Source organism: Lathamus discolor, chromosome Z (genome assembly GCF_037157495.1).
Source record: "Lathamus discolor isolate bLatDis1 chromosome Z, bLatDis1.hap1, whole genome shotgun sequence".
Taxonomy (NCBI): domain Eukaryota; kingdom Metazoa; phylum Chordata; class Aves; order Psittaciformes; family Psittacidae; genus Lathamus; species Lathamus discolor.
In genome coordinates this window covers 74203489-74224847 of record NC_088909.1, presented here as the reverse complement: position 1 = coordinate 74224847, position 21359 = coordinate 74203489, and the positions used below count along the sequence as shown (strand labels likewise).

Genomic DNA, 21359 nt, shown 5'->3' with positions numbered 1-21359 from the left:
TTAGAATTTAGTTCAAAGTAAAATCTAAATTTCAATGTAGAATTCTAAATTCATAGGTTAGATTTATCCTAAAGTATTTTAGAATGGCGAGGGGAAGGCAGGGGAGGGGAAAGGGAAGGGGAAGGGAAGGGGTAAGGGGAACGGGGGCAACAACCAAATAGCAGCATCAGATCTTTCGCTTCACTAGAAAAATTAATGTTTTCTTATGTAACACTACTAAGTTTTGGCACAGCTATCTTTGCAAGGATCAGAAATCATTAAGTCATAAAAGAGGTAACAGGTCTCAGAAGATAATACGAATTTAGATATCAGTGATAAATCAAAACTGTATCATAGCTTTAGTCTACTACATGCTAAATCACAGTAAGATTTATTAATTTAATCTAGCCTATGATACAAGATGAAAAATCCTTCCAAAGAGGCTTGTGGCATCTTTTTTTCAATTAGATATTCATTTAAATCCTGTGGATATTGGAATGAAGATCTTTCTGCCTAACCGAGTTCTGAAAGATGGGAGAGGTTAGTTGATTTGTTTAAATTAAAAATACTCTTTGATCGTATTTAATTACAAACAACACTACTTATAAAATTTCAGGAAAAGAAGGACACTCAAGCCAAATCATAAAAAGATAAATCCGAAAAACATCCATCAGGTAAATAAAGCCAACAAAAAGCTGCATGAATAAAGATGAAAATGATGTTCAAGTCTTACACGGACAAGCAGTGGAAGGAATTGTGCTTTATACACCACAAGTCACAGGAGACTACATACATATATATGCCTTCCGAGAATTATGACAGAAACAGAACCTGAGCCTGGTTCCTACCTTTCTCTGTCACAGCTCTGGAAACAAGAACATGCATCAGGTTTTTGTATGAAGTGCAAGTTTGGGCTTCCAACAGAAATATTAGCCTAGAACAGCTGGTGAGAAATGGTGAAGGAAGCCATTTCCACATTTGTCATGTGAAATGTTACAATTCAGATAAAATGATGGGCATTAATAATTGCAACCCCAGTGCCATTCTGAGTACTGTCCAAGGGGCATCGCAGCAATTGGCAAGTTCACGTCCCTATCAAATTAAGCAACACAAGGCTGCTCAGCAAACTGTGATCATGGGTTTGCAATTCCAAGGTAGCGTTACACATTTCATGAAGATTCTCAAAAGGAAATCAGTAGCTGCCTTCATTCGCATTAATCTTTTCTATTGTTTCTTTTTAATACAGAAAGCAGTGCAATGTAAACTGGTAGTTTATGCCCCTTTTTGTGAAGCCCAACGAGTCACCACCTTATTTCTGCAAGTAAGAGTGCAACAAAGTGTATTTATTTTCTGCTGTACGAGCAAATGTAACCTCCGTAATATTCCAAGTGGCTTCAACACAGTCATCACACATTGCAAGTTCAAGCCATAACAAATGTTGTTTGTATCTGCAAAGAAGCTGTTAGGCAATATGGTAATGTTTGTTTCACTAAACAGCCGCCATAACAAAGCCATGGAATAGGAAACGACTACCTTTAACATTTGGAGGGGTCAACTAAATTGCCACAGCTTTCTAAATTCGCCACCACCCCCTCCCCTCCCTACTACTCTGTAATTTTAAACACCTAAATGATATACTGCATCACCTGAAATTTTTGTCACTATTTTATTGAGTTCCAGCCCTATGTCATGTTGCATCACTGAAAAAATGTAAAATCATAATGGAATGTGGATGGATACTCATGCAGTATCCTGAATGCTTATTTAAGTAGCAAACAGAACTGCCACATTCCATATATTTTTAGCTACTACAGACTCTAAGGATTATTGTTTCTTTATAATCTGTACTTTCTGTTATGTAATTATAATACAGCATAAGAATGAGGCTTGACAAAGTTCTGACACTGCTATTTCAATCATGCAATCACCATAAAGGGTAGTTAAAAAATAGGTTTTATTTTTTAACATACAACAGCAAAGTACATTTTCACAGCAAAGAAAGTTCATATCCATTTCCTTTCAAATCTTGATCATGAAATATTTAATAACCACTGTCCCTGTCCTGAAACTTGTAAACATCTACCCAGTCCCAGTAGGGTTCAAGTCCCTTCTCATTTACAAAACCATAAATCAGAAATAACTCCACTGAAGCTAATGGAATTTAAAAGACATAAATCAAGAGCAATCAAATCTCATGGGGTTACTTGTATGAGTAAAAGATTAAAGAACTGGGCACCAAGTTAGATATACTGCTATATCTCTGTTCAGTTATTTAAACATCAATATAAAACTCTTAAGCACATTAATAGCAATAGAGTTCATAACACTCAAAATGACTAATGCAGTGACCTACAGTAGTCATACTGTTTCCAGTGAACATTTATATTGCCAGCAATAAACCTTTTCACGCTGCACTTTGTCTTACAGAACTGAATTCAGCACTTTTTGGTCATAGTAAATGCAATGTTTTCATTTAACTGACTTTTTTATAAGACTTGATTTAAGCCATTTCCTCCTCTATCACCAATATAGAATCACAGAACAGTCAGGGTTGGAAAGGACCTTAAGATCATCTAGTTTCAATCCTCCTGCCATGGGCAGGGACACCTCACGCTAAACCACGTAACCCAAGGCTCTGTCCAACCTGGCATTGAACACTGCCAGGGATGGAGCATGCACAACTTCCTTGGGCAACCCATTCCTGTGCATCACCATCCTTGCTGTAAAAAACTTTCTCCTTATATCCAATCTAAACTTCCCCTGTTTAAGTTTTAACCCGTTACCCCTTGTCCTACCACTACAGTCCCTAATGAAGAGTCCCTCCCCAGCATCCTTACAGGCCTCCTTCGATACTGGAAGGCTGCTATGAGGTCTCCATGAAGCCTTCTCTTCTCCAGGCTGAACAGCCCCAACTTTCTTAGCCTGTCTTCACACAGGAGGCGTTCCAGTCCCCTGATCATCCTTGTGACCTCCTCTGGAATTGTTCCAGCAGTTCCATGTTGTTTTTATGTTGAGGACACCAGAACTGCACACAATACTCCAGGTGAGGTCTCATGAGAGCAGAGTAGAGGGGCAGGATCACCTCCTTTGACCTGCTGGTCACGCTCCTTTTGATGCAGCCCAGGACACAGCTGGCTTTCTGGGATGCGAGTGCACACTGAAGCTGGCTCATGTTAAGTTTCTCATCAACCAACACCCCCAAGTCCTTCTCTGCAGGGCTGCTCTGAATCTCTTCTCTGCCCAACCTGTAGCTCTGCCTGGGACTGCTCCAACCCAGGTGTAGGACCTTCCACTTGTCGTGGTTGAACTTCATAAGGTTGGCATCAGCCCACCTCACAAGCGTGTCGAGGTCCCTCTGGATGGCATTTCTTCCCTCCAGCATATCAACTGATCCACACAGCTTGGTGTCATCAGCAAACTTGCTGAGGGTGCTCTCAATCCCACTGTCCATGTCACTGACAAAGATGTTGAACTACACCAATCCCTGAGGGACACCACTCGTCACTGGTCTCCAGCCGGACATTGAGCCATTGACCACAACTCTTTGCATGCAGACATCCAAGCCAGTTCTTTATCCACCGAGTGGTCCATCCATCAAATTGATGTCTCTCCAATTTAGAGACAACGATGTGTGGGACAGGGTCGAATGCTTTGCACAAGTCCAGGTAGATGACATCAACTGCTCTACCCCTGTCCATCAGTTCTGTAGCCCCATCATAGAAGGCCATCAAATCGGTCAGGCAGGATTTCCCCTTAGCGAAGCCATGCTGGCTGTCACCAAGCACCTTGTTGTTTTCCATATGCCTTAGCATGCCTTCCATGAGAATCTGCTCCAAGATTCTGCCAGGCACAGAGGTGAGACTGACTGGTCTGTAGTTCCCTGGGTCATCCATTTTCCCCTTCTTGAAAATGGGGGTTATATTTCCCTTTTTCCAGTCATCGGGAACTTCACTTGACTGCCATGATTTTTCAAATATGATGGCCAGTGGCTTAGCAACTTCATTTGCCAGCTCCTTCGGGACCTGCAGATGGATTTCATCAGGTCCCATGGACTTATGCATGTTCAGGTTCTTAAAATGGTCTCGAACCAGATCCTCTCCTACAGTGGGCCTAGGGTCTTCATTCTCACAGTCCCTGCGTCTGCCTTCCAAGACTTGGGTGGTGTGGTCAGAGCCTTTGCCAGTGAAGCCTGAGGCAAAGAAGTCATTAAGAACCTCAGCCTTCTCCAAACCCAGGGTAGCCAGCTCTCCCAATAGCTTGTGGATAGGGCCCACGTTATCCCTAGTCTGTCCCTAGCTTCCCAGACAACATCCCTGTATTCTTCCTAGGCCACCTGTCCCTGCTTATATAATTTGCTGAACAGTAATAAAGAAGTGACTCTTGGAAACATCTAGGACTGAGTAAGTTCATCTATATGGCGTGTGCAGCCACTAAATCCTACATTCTTTTACAGTGGACCTAGATCATATGCCCTCAACTTTGTACTGTGTTAAAGTCCGATGATCTTTCACTCTGTGCAATATGCTAAAACAAAGCATGCAACTTGTCCAGAGCCAGACATGATGCTGATACATTCACCTATCTTATTTGGTTAATGCTTGAGCCGTACAAAAGTTTGTACTTTTTTTGTGTAAAAACAAGGTTTGCCAGTATCCATTATTTATATAAGCAGTCTCCATACCCACATGTAATCTTCCTGATTTGATAAAACAACTTGAGCAACAGCTATTTGTGTGAGTAACAGTTTCTGAGGAGGAACTTAACAGTCTCCTAAGCGTAACAGCATGAATACGAAAAAAAATGTGTCTTTGTCAGGATCTAAAGATACTGTAAAGAAAAAGCAAGTAAATAAGCAAACATGACAAAAAAATTATTCCCCAAATGACTGCATATTGTAGCATTCAAACCTAGTAAGAATGAAAACATTGTCATAACTAATGTAACTAATGTTTAGTGAGGATAAAAAAATATATACATTACAGCACACCAAAGGACAGTTATTCTAGCATAATCATATACTATTGCACTTAAAGCAGCTATCTGCAATCACAACAGCAAAAAAAAAGTGACATACAAAGTAAGAAATATGCATATCTCTCCTTCTGTACCAACTTCCATAGTGCCAGAAGTGTGATTAAGTTTCAATTCAGCTTTCACTGGCATCAGTGGGATCTTCTGCTGTATTTAATGGGAGCTGCAATAAGCACATAATGAAGAAAAAAATCTTTTTTAATCCAGACCTCAGTGAGTTCTACATTCAGTTAGCATCCTTATGTCTAAGTTCATATATCAGCTTCTACATTACTTCAGACTACAGAGGAAAGTCAAGGAGAAGTGATATTCAATTTATAATTAAGTATCTACGTTTACTAAAACCAATGAAATACAGGTCACAGCTTTCACTATCCATTTCACGCTTTCAAAGAATATTCCTTGGTAGCCTACTTGTTCAGAGAACAAAATCTTACAACCTAAAGGCTGAGCAAATGCTTAACTGTGCACCTGAAAGTAGATTTTGCTCATACAAGGAGAAATATGTCTACTGAATGTTTGTTTAACACATCAGTATTATATATATAATTCCAAAATACTCAATTAGGGAAAAGGCAGTCACTTAAAATGGTAGCAGTGAATTGGACAAACCCACATATTCTTTTCTATAAATGGATTTGGATTTCAATTTTGAAACATGTTATCATGTCAAATGAGTCCTACAAGATCAGAAACATCAGGAAATCCACACAGATTCCAGCCACCACTAGAATTTCTCATTGTGCAGTTAAGTGTGTCATATTACTATTTGTAGTTGTCAGGAAAGAAATGGAAATTATTCAGATTTCACAAGATGGGAATGGTATTTATCTCGAAGAAAGCTTCAAAAAAGCTGTCTGTTGCAATGCTAGAACCATTTATTGATAAGACCTGTGACGCCAACACAATCCAGAGCTCCTTTAGGTCACAGCACGGTTAACTCTTTTAGAAAGCAAGGCTCAGCAACCCTGTTTAATTCCAGTTATCAGTTTTTCCAGAATTATCAGGAGGAGTCTGTTCTCTGTTCACTGACAATGGATATTTAAATTTCTCTGAGCTGAAGCAAATGTACTGATTGACCAATACGCAGAAAGGAGCAATGACAGTAATGCAGAGATGGGCATGTGTAAAGACTGTCAAGAAAACCCAGATAGTGTCATACATGTCCTCTCTGGAAATGACCTTGTACCTCAAACAGGTGCAAATAAAATTCTACTAATGTTGTGCTTTCGATCCAAGGAAGAGAATAATTTAGCTTACAATGGAGCAAAAGGGAACATTTCAAGAAGAAAACTGAGAACTGTGTTATGGTTACTACTATCATGCTAGTTCGTGATGGAGCTCTTGTTCTGTCGCAGTGATGTGACACATCTGGTCTAGCAGACTTTTTTGGTTTAACTGGGATACCCACTCCCAACTGGTAAAACTACTGCTCCTTGTGCAGGACAGGGCTTGGTTATTCAAGAGAAAACAGATATTATGCTGCAGTCCATTCCTGCAAGAGAGCAGTGTTATTCATTTCCACAACGGGTAGGGAAACTTCCCAGCTTCAAGACCTGCCACTGCTGTTCATTCATGTTTGACTCACTGGACCTCAGCAAACTCATGAAACATCAAATTTTTTTCGCAGTTTAGCATGTGACTGATTTGTTTGCTTCAGTTCAGCTCCGATGGGTTACTAGGGATAGGATATGTGAAGTATATTCTGCAGAGTGTGGAAGGAATATGGATAAAATAGTTACAGCACTCAGAAATTACAGTAACTGAAAGCAACAGGAACAGTGGCATGAACTCTCTTAAAAAACAGTTTTCACGTTTGAGGACAAGTGAGTGACAAATGTGAAGTCAGTTTCTAATGGGAGATCTGAAGTACTGTGAACTTGCAAGTCGCTACTAGGCAAATGAATAGGAACTAAGAAATAAGATAATGCACACTTGAATGAAAAAAATTACTTATTTGGAAATAGTTAAACGAGGAAAAATCTGCCTTACAAATGTATCAGTGTTCTGTGAAAGGGTCAAGCATATAGGTAAATACGCATAGACAGATACACTCTGGTTGGACTTCCAAAAGGCTTTTGACAATATCCTTCATCAAAAGCTTTGAAGAATTTAAGAAGACATGGTGTAACGGGGGAAAAGGATTCTACCCCAGCAGCTAGCAGTACTTATAGAGAGGGCTTTAAACTAGGATTGAAGGGTGAAGGGGATAACACCAGACTGAGCTATGGGTTAGCACGCTGCTGTTGGAGTCCAGATCCACTGGCAACTTAAATGCATATATGCCAATGCCCAGAGCATGGGCAACAAACAGGAGGAGCTGGCAGCTATTGTGCAGCAATAAGAAAGAAATCATGACATGACTGCCATCAGAGAAACATGGTGGAATGATTCACATGACTGGAGTCCTGCAATGGATGGTACAGGCTCCTCAGAAGGGACAGGCAAAAAAAAAAAGATGTAGTGGGGTTGTGTTGTATGTCAAGGAATGCGTCAACTGCTTTGAATTCAAATGTTGTGAGAGAGAAGGCTGAACATCTGTGGGTGAAGATCAGGGGGAACGCCAACCGAGAAAGTCTGTTATAGACCACACAGCCAGGATGAAGTAACTGTTCTTCAAACAACTGGGAAAAGTTTTGCCATCACTTCCCATTGTTCTCATAGGCGACTTCAAGCTATCAGATGTCTGCTAGAAGCACAACACAGCAGAGAAGAAACAATCCAGGAGTTTCCTGGAGGCTGTGGAAGATACTTCCTAACCCAGCTGGTTAGTGAGCTAACCAGGGGAGATGCCTGGCTAGATCTGCTGTTTGCAGAGAAGGTCTGGTGGGTGATGTGATGGTTGGTGGCTGTCTTGGGCAAAGCAATCACAAAATGACTGAATTTTCAGTCCTTGGACAAGTCAGGAAAAAAGGCCAGCAAAACCTGCACCTTAGACTTCAGGAGGGCTGACTTGGGCCTGTTTAGGATGCTGGCTTGTCGAACTCCTTGGGGAACATTACTGAAGTACAAAGGGGTCCAGGAAAGCTGGACACTTTTCAAGAATGAAATCCTCAAGGTGCAGGAGGAGGCAGTCCCCATGTGCCAAAAAATCAAACGAGCGGGGAAGAGCAGCCTGGCTGAGCAGCAACATACTGCTTGAACCCAAGGATAAAAAGATTATTTATCACCCGTGGAAGAAGGGACAGTCAGCCCATGAAAAACACAAGGATGCTATTAGGATATCCAGAGAGAAAGTTAGAAAGGCGAAGGCACAGACGGAACTGAACCTGGCCTCAGGCTGCGACAGGGGAGGTTTAGATTGGATATTAGGAAAAATTTCTTCACACAAAGAGTTGGAACAGGCTGCCCTGGGAAGTGGTGGAATCACTGTACCTGGAAGTGCTCAAAAACTGTGTAAATGAGGTCCTCAGTGACATGGTTTAGTGGTGGTCTTGGCAGTGCTGGGGTAATGGTTGGATTTGATGATCTTAAACATCTTTTCCAACCTAGTTGATTCAATGATTCTGTAAGGTCTTTGCAGAAGCAAGTAATCAATTAAAAGACTGAAAACAAAGATTAGGACCAATTAGTTAGTTATTTATTAAAACGCAACTAGGTTCTCACAACGGGCAGAGGTCCCTGCCATCCATGGATTTTTGCTGGGGTCCATGGTAGAACCTCTTCTGGGTCCTACATTATTTCACACAAAAAATTTACATGGAAAATGAAGTGAGCAATGAAGTACAGATGTCAGCTATTGTTATCAATCACTGGTGTAAAGACTGCCACTGCCTATGTGAGCTGCAGAAGGAAGCTGCAGAATTCAGTGATGACAATAAAATGTCAAATGAAATCACATGTACACAAATGTGGATAAACTGATCGGCAAACACAACCTCACACTAAAATGAACTGTTTTGGCTGCCCAGTACCACTGATGAGTGATGATCTTGGGGCTATAGCAGACTAATCCATGGAAACTCGATCAGTAGAAGTCCCAACAGCAAATGGCATAGTAGACATAATCAACAGAAGTATTGATAATAAAGCAGAGAATATGGCACTGTAAGAATAATCCAAAGTTTTGCCACAGTTTAAGTACTGTGTGCAGTTTGATTCCTTTCTATTCAAAGAAGACATAACAGAGCTGGAAAAGTTTCCAAATTGAGAAGAAGAATGGACAAATATATGGTACACCCTCTGAATGAGGAATAGCTAAGTTAAGACTCTTCAGTCTAGATATGATACAATTTAGAGGAAAATACCAGAAATCTAAATAATCATCTATGGCATAACAGTGAGCGGGAATCAATTTTCACCATCTCTCTCAGCAGCCATTAAAAGCAACCAGTAAGTAAGAAGCAGAAGAGAGGTGGTTCTTCATGCAGTTAAGTGGCAAGCTTTTAAAATCCTTGGCAAAGAATATTTGGATGCTGGAAGTTTACTTTTACATAAAAGGCTGGACAAGTGTCTGGACAAAAAAAACCAAGGATTTCTAAGTATGCAGAAGCCATATCCAGTTCAAGCAGTCTCCTGAGCTGAAAAGAGCTAAAGGAAGTGCTAGGGAGAAGCATCAGATGCTTGTTTTGTTCATTCTCTCCCACAGACAGTAACTTAACACCACTGCCATACAAGCAGGCAGGCAGGCTAGATGACCCAGAATGGCCTTTGCATCCTTATGGGTCATTTTGAATAAAGGCTATTCACGTGAGCAAAAATGTTACAGAAACTAATTCTCTATGCCCTAAATGTCATACTACCGGCCTTAGAGGTGTGACACAGCATGCATTTTACTTTGTGTTTATTTTCAAGACAGGAGGTTACTGTGTTAATACGCTCTGCAAAGAAAAGCTCAATAAAAGAAAAAAATGTTCTCTAGATTTATTCAGAGGGGAGATGATACGCTACCACTGATCAAGCTAAATATTTTTAAAAAAGAGAACATTCTCGAATTCTAGACTTGAATTTCAGCCACACAGCTGCTACACCTTCACTGCCCACTAAGCACTCTTGCGCAAAACCCAGTTGTTTTATTCCAGTTTGAACATGAATTAATAAGAGAATGAAGCAAAGGTTTTAACTGTGATTTGTACCATCTCTATAACTCCAGTTTGGCCCTAAAAAAACAAACATAAATAACGTCTATTCCCTGCTGGCACAGAAACATCACAAAAAAGATAAAAACCATGACCCTTTGTGATGTCTATCCCACATTTGGAAGCGTGCTGCTTCCCTGGGAGCAGTTTCCTTCTATATGGAGAAGTCTGTACTGAGAATCTTTTTCTTTCCTTATTTATTTAAACTATATAATCCATGATCATGCCTGGCTAATCTGCCTTTTACAGTCTCATCTCCATCATATACCGTCACATGATCCACAAGAATTTCTACAACAAGCTGTTCTGGCAGGATTTCATCGTGTAGCTCCGATACTCTCCTGGACTTGCCAATGTTCCATTCCAAGAGTTTTTCATTCTGCAGAGATCAGTCAAACTGGGTCCAGCATGTTGCCAAATAATCACTTACTGTCTTAAGCTATGTATGTCTGGCAAGCAGGATTTTGTTTGATCGTATTTACCCTTGCGTCTGGCAGGTGACAAAGAGCACCATAGCTCTTCACTAGGGACAATATGATTTATTCATATCCATAGCTGACATACATATCTCCTCACTTTGTGATTTTACAATTTATCATTTGGAAAGGAAGAGAAAGATATACTGGTCAATCACAGAACTAAAGAACACAGATGCAAAACATGCAAATACAATACTGGAAATGTCTGACAAGTCTAGAGAATTATTTATTGCACTGTACAAAGCTGCTGGGAGGTTGTATATAAGCAAGGCAAACAGATGTCAATCGAAACACAGCAACTGAGATGACCATGGGAATTGTAAGCCTATCTTCTAATAGGAGACCAGAAGATACAGAAGCAAAAGTGAAGGCTGGCTCCCCCTGCAAACATGCTGGAGAAGCAGACAAGCCACTTAAGCACAAGAACAGATATATACTGGCCATGACTAAACTAAATCTGTAAATTGGAAGTAAGTGGAAAAAAACCCAAAACAAACCCAACCTTTCCAGACTGAGAACAAGTAATAAAACCACTTTTAAAACTGGCTATTTTTAGACTTGTGTAAAACTGGAGTAAAAAAAGAACTCTTATGAACAACTTTAGGTATATAATAGCAATCACTGATGATCCAGACCAACCTAATATCCTCGAAATTTCTGCATTCATTTTGAGCTGATACTTTGCAAATTAAAAACTGTACCTATCTTCAAGTACTACTTGATTAACAGTCCTCTTCAAGTTCCTGAAGTAAGGCACAAAATTAAACTATGGAACAGTAGGTCAAAACTACGTAACATTGCCAACTCTTTTGGTCAATACTTGAATATTGGCATAGGAAAGTTACCTATTAAACATAACATACATGAAGAAGAAAAGGGGATCTCCAAGCATGTTGGGAGGCAGAAACAGAATTCAAAAGAAACTGAAACTGTAAAACAAGGTCTGGAAAAACAGGCAAGATTCCGCAAAAAGCATGTACAAAGTAATTACAATAATCTACCAGATAAATTCACCCTGAAGAACAGCGGGCTACAGATTTGGCAGAATCTATTCGTGAACCACAGATCACAAGCTGAACTAAGTCAACAATGTCATACAGATACAGGACAGACAAAACATCATAATGGGCTACATAAATATGAGTACTGTCCTGAAGACAACTGAAGGAATCCTTATGTTGTACTCAGCTGTAACACTGCAAGCGCGCCTTGCTGAAGAAGAAGTGGATCACTCAGAAAGACCAGACTCAAATAGCAAGACCTATTAGTGAAAGCCTGACCTATGTAAAACAAGAGAAAGGACTGGGCTAGGATGAAAAAAGAAGTGGGCAGCAGGAAGACACCTTTTCTGATGCCTCTATTCTTCATGTTCATAGAGAAACAAAAACCACATCCTAACTGAAGGAAGACAGATACAGCTTAGACTTCACAAAGGCAAAGAGGATGATGAGCCACTAGGATCAACCATGGCACCACAGAGCTTCCTTACTGAAGACCTTTGAAAACTGGTTAAGTATCTGCCAGGAAACATGCAGGCACAGCTGATCCTCCTCAAGGGCATTGCGATGAACAGATTTATCTGTAGAGATGTAACCCCTTGCCCTTCATTCCTACAGTCGTCAGCCACTGTCAGCCAGAGGTTATGTCATACCAGAGGTATCATGTACTACTGATTTAACTCTATGTGTTTTCAGATTTCTGGTTCTTCCATTTTAATCTGGTCTGTCAACTTCTCTATGTATTTTGTTTGAGAGGAGCAGTTCCCACAGATATTGTCATTTCTAAATTGGGCTTGCAACTAATTGTTATTCTTAGAAGTATAATTTAGTGTATGCTTGCCTAAAGGCTTCAAATAAAAAATCATCACATAATTTGTAGCTTGACTAGTATTGCTGTTAAACAAGATTCTCATCTTCCCTCATTTTGTAACATACGAAGACCATTAGACTGCCTCTATCACCAGAACCCATTTGGCACATCCTTTTCTTCGTCCAACTCCCAGTGAAAGCTCACATTTAGTAGTAGCAAACTCTGCTTTCTCTCTCTCCTCCCTCTCGTTTTTAATCACACAGTCAAGAGAACTACTGCTAAGGATGAAGTAATTAACCATGGCATACCCTTTGTATTCTTCACTACATGATGGTTTTCTGGTTTTTGTGGCATGCAACCATTTGCAAGAATGTTATTTCAGTACTTACATTTTTCAAAGATCTTTCTGTTTGGTGGTTATTCTCCACCAGTCCCTAAATGTATGCTTTTCTGCCATGAATAAGAGAAAATTCAATTTTCCTTGGTGTATCTGTGCAACCCGACTACATCTGCATGTGCATACTGCTTTGACTAAAGCTAGTTTTGATTCTTTTAATGCCATACTCCTGGTAATTGCAAGTTTAATACTCAGGGCTTCATTAAGTTTATCCCAGATATTAAATTTTAGTAAAAGTATATTCTGTTCGAGTACTGTGACCACACAGGCGCTTGAAGGGCATGTCTCATCTATTAGCTATCTACATTCTTATTCTGGGGTAGCTGAATTTCACAGACAAAAAACCTATCACCCTGCTTTTTTGAGTCATCCATGTAAGGTGCTGGAGATCACGGTAGCAAACTCTCGTTTTCGGAAGACAACAACCTAGCGTTAGGCTCTTTATCTTAAAATAAGCTCCCTTTTCTCTTAACTAAACTTTTTTCTAGTCTTCCAATTTCAACAACTTATTTTGCAAAATTTCCTTTCACTTCCCATCAGGAACAGATCTGGAAAATGGGAAACAGGCATTCTTCCCATTCTTTCTGATCCATTGATCTTGTTACATAACATCTTCTCCCTGCCATCTCTGGGACTCAGGTTTGAAATGAGGCAGTATTTATTACCTCTTTGTGTGATTGCTGGCTTTAAATCTATAAACCCACAACTGAAAACAAATAAATAAAAAACCCCAAACAGGCAAGAAAAAAAACCCCAAAAAACTCCAAAACCAAAACACCTTTTGTCAAATCACACAAACATTTACGTTACCTAAAAAACCACATCTGTATATCTAACAGTAACTCCTGGGCCACACCTCAAACTTATCACACTTAGGTGTCTTTTGGCAAAGATTGCGTATTTCTTGCAGGAAGAAAATCTCAGGTAAAGCGTAGCCTATCATTTTCCAAGGGTGGGGAGTAGGCCACTAGCCTTGAGGAGATCAGAAAAATTACTGGAAGAATACAGTCAGGAGACAAAGGCTGTGAGCTAGGAAAGTGTTGATGTGCCATCCCTGAAGACATGTGAGACCAGGCTGGATGTGGTTCTGGGCAACCTGATCTAGTTGAAGACATCTCTGCTCATTGCAGGGGGGCTGGACTAGATGACCTCTGAAGGTCCCTTCCAACAGAAACAATTGTACGTTTCCATGATCCTCAAACCCCGCCTAGTATTAAGAAAGAAAAAAGAATAGAAAGATCTAAAGTTTATTCCTATACTAACTCATGCTGCATTTCTCTCGATTGTTGAAGCCACAGATAAGATACCTTTATCTCTTCCATCACCTTTGGGGTATCAGCTGTTTGCTCCTCCTGCTCTCTTGCACCTTCAAGGAAAGTCCCTCGCCTGAATAAGAAACTCCTGGCATCTGATGACAGCAACCTGAAACTGATGAGGCATCACTTTCTAGAAGAGCACAGACATAAAAAACCCTCCTCATTTTGAAGCCGCACATTTCAAATTAAAATGGACTCATATGTCCAGTCAGTTACTGGAGCTCCTCCTCTTTTACCTATATAAACAAAGAATTGCAGGGAAAAAGCATACACTGATAAATCCAAGGGGACAAAAGCCTTTATCACTGGAGCCCAGAGCAGGATTCCCAGCTTCTCAGATGCTTCTCAAGTCATTAACTCTGTAAGCTGGTGCTCCTTTCTCTAGTTCTCTGAGAATATTTTAGCACCAAACCATAAATCTATATCCAGTGAGAAGCTGTGTTTACAAGAACTGAGGAAATTCATGGGAATCAGGATGATGTATCTGTACGCCTTAATTTTCATGGCTATATCAAAAGAGGGCTTCCTTCTTTCACTGTATACTAGGGAATCTCCACACTATCAACACAGTTGAATATTCATGCCAACTGTACAAAATGCTTCAGAGACTTTTATGTTTAGCCTTCAGTAGCTTCCAACAGTGAAAAAAAATTACCCAACATCAGTGATAGGTATTTTATCCCCAAGAGAAAGGTCTGTGTAGTGCACTACAAGATAGAAGTCTAAAATACATCAGCCAGGAGCTGCTGGGGGATGTGTTATACCCCAAACTGCTCCATCCAGCATGTAACTTTGAACAGCTCCTTGGCTGTTCTGCATTACACTACTTTATCATAGGCCCAGAGGGCTTGCTAGTCCAGACCACTTTCTTAAAAGTCCCAAGCAAAAAGCATAGGAGTGCTTTTTTTTTTTTTTTTTTCAGACAAGAATTTGCTTGCTACAGAAGCTATTAATTGCACTTTAAGGGTAGACCAGAAATGGCTGCAATATATGGGGGGGCTGGAAAGAAAAAAAGTCAGTTCTACACATCTAAGTCCTCCTATTACACGTTTGTACTATTCTGAAGCCCAATCAAAACAGGAGACCTTGGGCCAATTGTCTTGTAGCTTATACTACGTTTCACTGTGTTTGCTCCATTGTCCTTAATATAGATGTGGTTATGCCATAGAAATTACACTACCATTAACCAAGTACTCAAGCCTAAAGTTATGGGACAGGCCTTTAATATGCTTTAAATGAAGGCTTGTTAATTTCAGCGCGAGCTCAAATCAGAAGCTCCGAACTGACGGCACTAACTACAGCAAGCAAAATCACTGACTTTCCAATGGCTACCATGCCCACTTGTGTCAATCAACAAGGCGATCTACTGCCTGTTTTTGCGATACATAACCTTCATTCAATCCTGTGGGGAAAAAAGTTTGCTGTCAGAATGTAAGTAGCACTTGATACAATCATAGGTCTACATTCTTGTTCCTTGCTCTTCCGAACCATAGAGTAAAAAAATTACTGCCAGTCTCATTAGATACTGCAAGAATTCAAGTGTCTTAGAATAGCAAGCTTCTATGTCTACTGTCAACTTCACATTGGTAATGGTAAGGAAACACAGGATAAATGAGCAGTACATTGGATCAATTTGCAGGAAACAAGAACCAGAATACGTAGCCTGGAAAAACACAGAGTAAAAGAGGATTCTTTCTCTGTTGTGTTGTGCCCCCTAAAAATTAATGGAAAATTCCTCTTTTCAATAAGAGAAGCTAAAGCTTCAGATTTCTGTAACAAGAGATGGAGACCACAGAAACTTGAGAGTAATAGCTTACCAGAAGCTGTAAGCTGCAGTTCTCTACTGCTCACCAGCAGGTGTTCTCAAGGTCTCCTTTAACATCTCTGCCAGACTCGTCCAGTCATTCAGATAGGCTTTATAGCTTTCCTTACAGCACTATGGCAATGAAAATGGACTTAAAAGGAATTCCAAGACTCAGCTGTATACTCTCCAAATCTCAGAAGCACCAAAAAAGAGGGAAAACTAAACTTCATCTGTTACCACGAACACATCAAGTAACAAAAACTGGGAAAAACGATGTTGCCCAGTGTTTATGATTCACTGCCCTTCTGGGTCTACAGTCTTGTCGCCACTGATCAACTGAACTTACCTTTCAAAGACATTTTTCCACAAACACAATCTGAATATTGCCTACTCTTACCTATCTTACTCCTAACCTACCCTAAACTCTCTCTCTTCCATGGCACCTTGCATCTCGACTCATGCAAAATTAACAGGGTGGATGGTAAGATCTTCAGAAACCCTGTTATCCACTATTCCCTTCAGCTCTAATCGTACAAGTAGCTGTTGTCAGAATACCCTGGTTTGCAACTTTGCAAATCCACCTACTTGAGTTTCATTTTTACACATAGTTTTACTACCTCTTACCTTGAATAATTTAATTCCACTATTTGTCCTGGTCGTAGGTACTGAGTTGATTCTTTGGACAAGCTAGTGGGATTTGTATTTAGTTTTTTGCACTTTCTCCTTAAAGGTGAGCTTAGGAATTTAATTTAAAAAAAATAAAAAAAAATATGCTTAACGCATTACACTAGGGATTTTTTAAATCTACTTCAGGTGATTTGGGGATGTGTATTTTTATGAGATTCGTAATTACCTTCTTCAAGCAGAAGTAAACATCTTAGCTCTTACTGACACTTATTTAATTATAATATTTTATAATATTATATAATATTATAATACTTATTTAATTATAATATTTTAGCTTACCTAGAAGACATATTATCTGCAAAACCAAAGTTTAACTGTCTGGCCATAGCTGCTACAAAATAGAGATATTAAGCATGTGAAGTCTTGCCTCTAACAGAAAATTCTGCTCACTAGTTATCTCTTTCAGTGTTTTTACAGTGTAGTTATCTAAAAGGATGTCTTTCAACATCTTATACCAAATAGAGATTTTTTTAATTGCTTATGATTGCCTCTCAGTAATAAACAGTAGATTGTTGCCTCATATTCTTTTGCACTTCCTGTTCTGCTTCAAGTATCTTCCAGCTTTTCCAGATCTATGCAAAAAAGCCCATTACAGGCAAATCTAATTCATCAGTCCAGAGCCTTCCCGAGTTCCTTTCTCTAAAACTTAATGCCTTATTCCCTGTATCCATTTTCATCAATTGATATAGTCTACAAAGAGCGAACAGTAAGCTTTACAGAAAACAGTGCATATTTGCTTGTATTTTCAAGAAATACGGTTATAGAATTATTTTACACAAGCTTTGAACTATATATTTACATGTTAAACTAAATATGGTCAGACCACAGCCATTTGGATTATTTTATGAACTCTGAATTCTACCTAGCATCCACATCAGTCTGATAAAAGATGAATAAGCACTAGCTGGGAATAAAAGGACAGACACTGGACCACGAACATACTAGCAAACGTGCTATCAACACAAATACTACTTGGAGATAATTTTGCAAGAAATGATCAGAAACTTAACACTGGCCATTGTAAAAAGATACCCATGAAAGGAAGCTCTGCATCAGACCTTGTACGAATGCACAACACGTCTTAGGGCATGTAACAGTAGAGTGCTGAGGTCTATGCTGGCATGGTACAATGACATATAGCATCAAGTTAGTCTAATCCAAAACACATACAGCAAGTTCTGAAGAATTTCTTCACATATACCCACTGCCTGCTTCTTGTTCTTAAAGGCTGGCTACAACCAGAAGATAAGGAATCACCCACCGGTCTAGTTTATATCACTATTGAAAGTTTTCTTTCTCATACACCCATCATTTAACATTCTCACATTCGTCTTCTACTTTAACCTTCCATATCTGCACAACTAAGTAACAGTATTGGCTCCCTTCACATATACTCATTTTATCTGTATACTCAGTAATGTATTTTCCATTTTTTCATTATTTATCGTCTCTATTTTGTCTCATTCCCATCTATATACCTGATCAACAATGTATCTCTTATTAATATCTTATAGGTGTATACACAGCACTTCCAGTGACATGGAAGAAGCAACCGTGCCTTGCTCCATTTTCTGTAATTCGACATGAGGTTTGGATGTGCAACGTATGAAAAACCAGGCTTGCCCAGCTGGCCTGACCAAAAGGGATGCAGCACATCCTCCAATGGACTGTTGTTTATTTTGGCACTATAAAGGCCCAGACAGCAATACAAACACCTTGGGAAAAGGCATTCATAAACAAAAAAAGAAAGATTTTATATCTGGATTTCTAAATGGCAGGTTCAAGGTGGGGTTTCAATTTCAACATGAAAGGTTCCTCCTGAACTTTTGTGCCTCCAACTGGGAGTAACAGTGCTGACCTGCCCAAGTGCTCTAAGAGAGAAGTTGGTACTCAGTTCTTGTAAGTAACTGCATCTTTACATACTATGTTTTGTGCTACTTCAGTGCCATTTTTCAGCTTTTCTCATGCAAATTATTTATCTTAATAAACTGCACAGCTGCTTTATTCAGGCTCATGATGATTGGGAACAGTAGAGATGCATACTTCAAACTTTTAAGTCAATGATGGGGAACTCATTTTACAACACAAATAATAATCAGGTCTGACTTTGATCCAGTTGATGTAAAAGGCCTGTTGTGTAAACGCAGCTGCGTTTTTGTGAATCTCATATATGATGAAGCCTGCTGTACCTGTAAATGCTCATTTCTAAACCTTCAATTCATATAGCATAAACTACCGTCTAGAAAGGCTGTGCTTGGATGTTCGCAGCCAAGCATGCAAAGGAACTGTTTATTTTTTACACGTTCAACTCGATAAATCCTACATATGCAAGTCATATTTTGAGGATAACTGCCAGGAAATCTTAGGACACTTGGCAGAAACTCTGTCAGAAAAAGTGATCTTAGGACATTTCAAGCGGCAACTGTGCCTCCCTGTAGTGGGGAGGGCATTTTTCAGACTGATGGGATCCAGGAAAGACCAGGTGTTTCCTCACTTGCAGTTCCCGGACCTAGCTGGATCCAAGAATTTTCTCACGGGGTAATTTCTCGATCCAGCCAGTCCAGGTGTTTTCAAGAGAAACATCTGCGGGCTCCGCAGAGCCCACGTGCTGCCCAACGGGCCGGCAACCGCGGGCCCGAGAAGCTCAACCGGGAGTGCTGGTATCCCGAAGCTGACTTCTTCCCCCCACGTACCCAGCACACCCGGCGGAAAGCGAGCGTCCACGGGACGGCTGCTCGGGCCGCGGCGGCGGGCGGTACGGATCCCTCCCCGGGGCAACCCGCGCCTCCGGCCGCCGCACAGAGGCGCCGGGGCCACCCCGAGGCAGCGGGGCCGCCCCTGTCACCAATTCCCCGCGCACGTCCCGCCAGAAGGGGGGTCGGGCCGCCCCCCGCTGCGGGCGGGCGGCCGCAGCTGCCACGTCCTGGCCGCCGGGGAGACGGTGGCTCGCTGCAGGGCGAGTTCCTCTTGCACCGGCGTTCTTTTCTTCGCAAAGGGGGCAGGACAGTGCTCGGCCGCAGAGCAAAGTTCAGCCTCGGCGGGGGCAGCATCGCGGCGGGCGAAGACCCAGCGGGGCCCCACCGCGCCCTCACCCTGGCCCGCGGGCGGCTCCGCGGCGCGCTCCCAGCCCCGCACCTGGTGGCGCCGGGGGCGCCGCGGCCGCGACTCCTCCGTCGCGCCCCGGTGTACCTGCCCCCGCGCATCACCTCCGCCGACGGAGGCCGGGACAGCGCCCGGGGCCCGCGGCGGGTCCGGGGTCGCGCGGCGGCCGCGAAACTGCCCTTCCCTTGCCCGTGCCCCCGCGGCAGCGGACCCTGCCCGCCCGCCCATCGGCCCCGCCGCTGGCGCCCGCTCGGAAGTAGTTGTAAGGAGGGTTACCTGTCCTATATTGACGTATCCGTATTTGCTAGCTATCCTGTTGGCCTCCGGGAGCCCCCCAGCTATCCGCACAGCCCAGTGGTTGGTGTACAGGCGCGTCCTGCAGGCGGGCAGCAGGAACCCCAGCACCAGGGTGAGCCGGCAGAGAAGGTCCCCGCCGCCTCCGCCTCCCCAGCAGCAGCGGCGCTTCCAGCCCATCTTCTCCTCCTCCGCACGCAACCCCCACAAAACTTCTCCTTCCTTCTTCCGAGGCTCTTCTGCTCACCTCCGGGCGGCACCGGCGGCGCGTCCTCCGAAGTTACCCCGAGGAGGAAACTAGGAAGAGCTTGGAGTAGTGCATTGAACCGCCCGGGCGTTAAATGATGAGGGGTTGGGAATAATGGTTATAATCGGTGATTGCTGCTGTCCCCTCCTCCCGCCGCTCTGCGGGGATTAAGTAACTTGCTTGGAAAGCTTCTCTCACAGTTTCTGAGCGCCAGCTTCTCCCTCTGTCCCCAGCTACATGGGAAGTCGTCTCTCCGCGGGGAGGAGGGCTCCTTCTCCCTCTCTCTGCGCCCCCCTCCTCTCTGACTTCCTTCCCCTGCTAGCGGTCTTCTGCCTCCTCTCCCGCGCCTGGCTTTCCCTCGCCTTCCCTCTCGCCCGGGGTCCGGCAGCAGCGCGGCTGCGGCAGCAGGCGATGTGTGAGTGTTGGCAGCTGAGCGGCTCAGTTCACTCCGGCTCGGCCACCTCCTTTTCCCCTCCCTTCTCCTCCTCCTTCTCCGCCTCCTCCGCCCGCCCTCGCTCCCGCCCGACAGCGCCGAGGGCCAGGGGAAATGGCAGGCGAGCTGGCTCCGCGTTCTGCCGCCCCCCGCGCTCCCGGGCCTGCGCCTACCGCCAGCCCCTGGTGCCGTCGCCCCGAGAGCTGCCCGTCGCCCTGCCACACTGGGAGCCCGCCGGCAGGGCCGCTGAGGCCACGTCAAGGTGCGAGGCCTGCGGCAAGGCCTCGTGCCTGGAACCGGCTGCGGCCCCCGGCGCTGCTCCCGCGGGGTGCCAGGGCCGAGGAGGGGCCTTGGAAGGGCGCAAGCTGCCCCTGTTGGCCCCGGGGGAGCGGGCCGGGGTGGCCGGTGGGAGGCGAACAGCCACGAAGCTGCGTTGAGGGTGCTCAGGGGGCTCACACGGCGACCCCAGAGGGTCGGAAGGCCGTTACATTATAAACGTTGTTCGGCTTCACTTAACGTTGAACTGGCGTCCTGAGTCCGTGGTCGCTGCGTTCAGAATGAGAAGCGGGCGGGAGCCGCTTCAGCAGAGGAGTGGTAGTCCAGGCAAGGACCACGGCCCCCTCGGTGGTCCGTCCTCACCGTCTCTGTGCAGCAGGGCCATGCGCCCTGCCACCTTGCAGGGAAACGCTTCAAGCAGCATGGC

General features: G+C 42.9%; 1 protein-coding gene across 3 annotated transcripts in view; it reads right to left on the bottom strand.

Moving 5' to 3' along the window:
* The window catches only part of PCSK5 (proprotein convertase subtilisin/kexin type 5), a 257979-nt gene extending 237307 nt beyond the window's left edge, over nt 1–20672 (bottom strand). For all 3 annotated transcript variants that reach the window (XM_065663504.1, XM_065663505.1, XM_065663506.1), the window contains exon 1: nt 19959–20672. In XM_065663504.1, coding sequence (XP_065519576.1) covers nt 19959–20156 — 198 coding nt within the window. In that variant the 5' untranslated portion in view covers nt 20157–20672. The remainder of the gene's footprint in view (nt 1–19958) is intronic.
* Nucleotides 20673–21359: the final 687 nt, after the last annotated feature.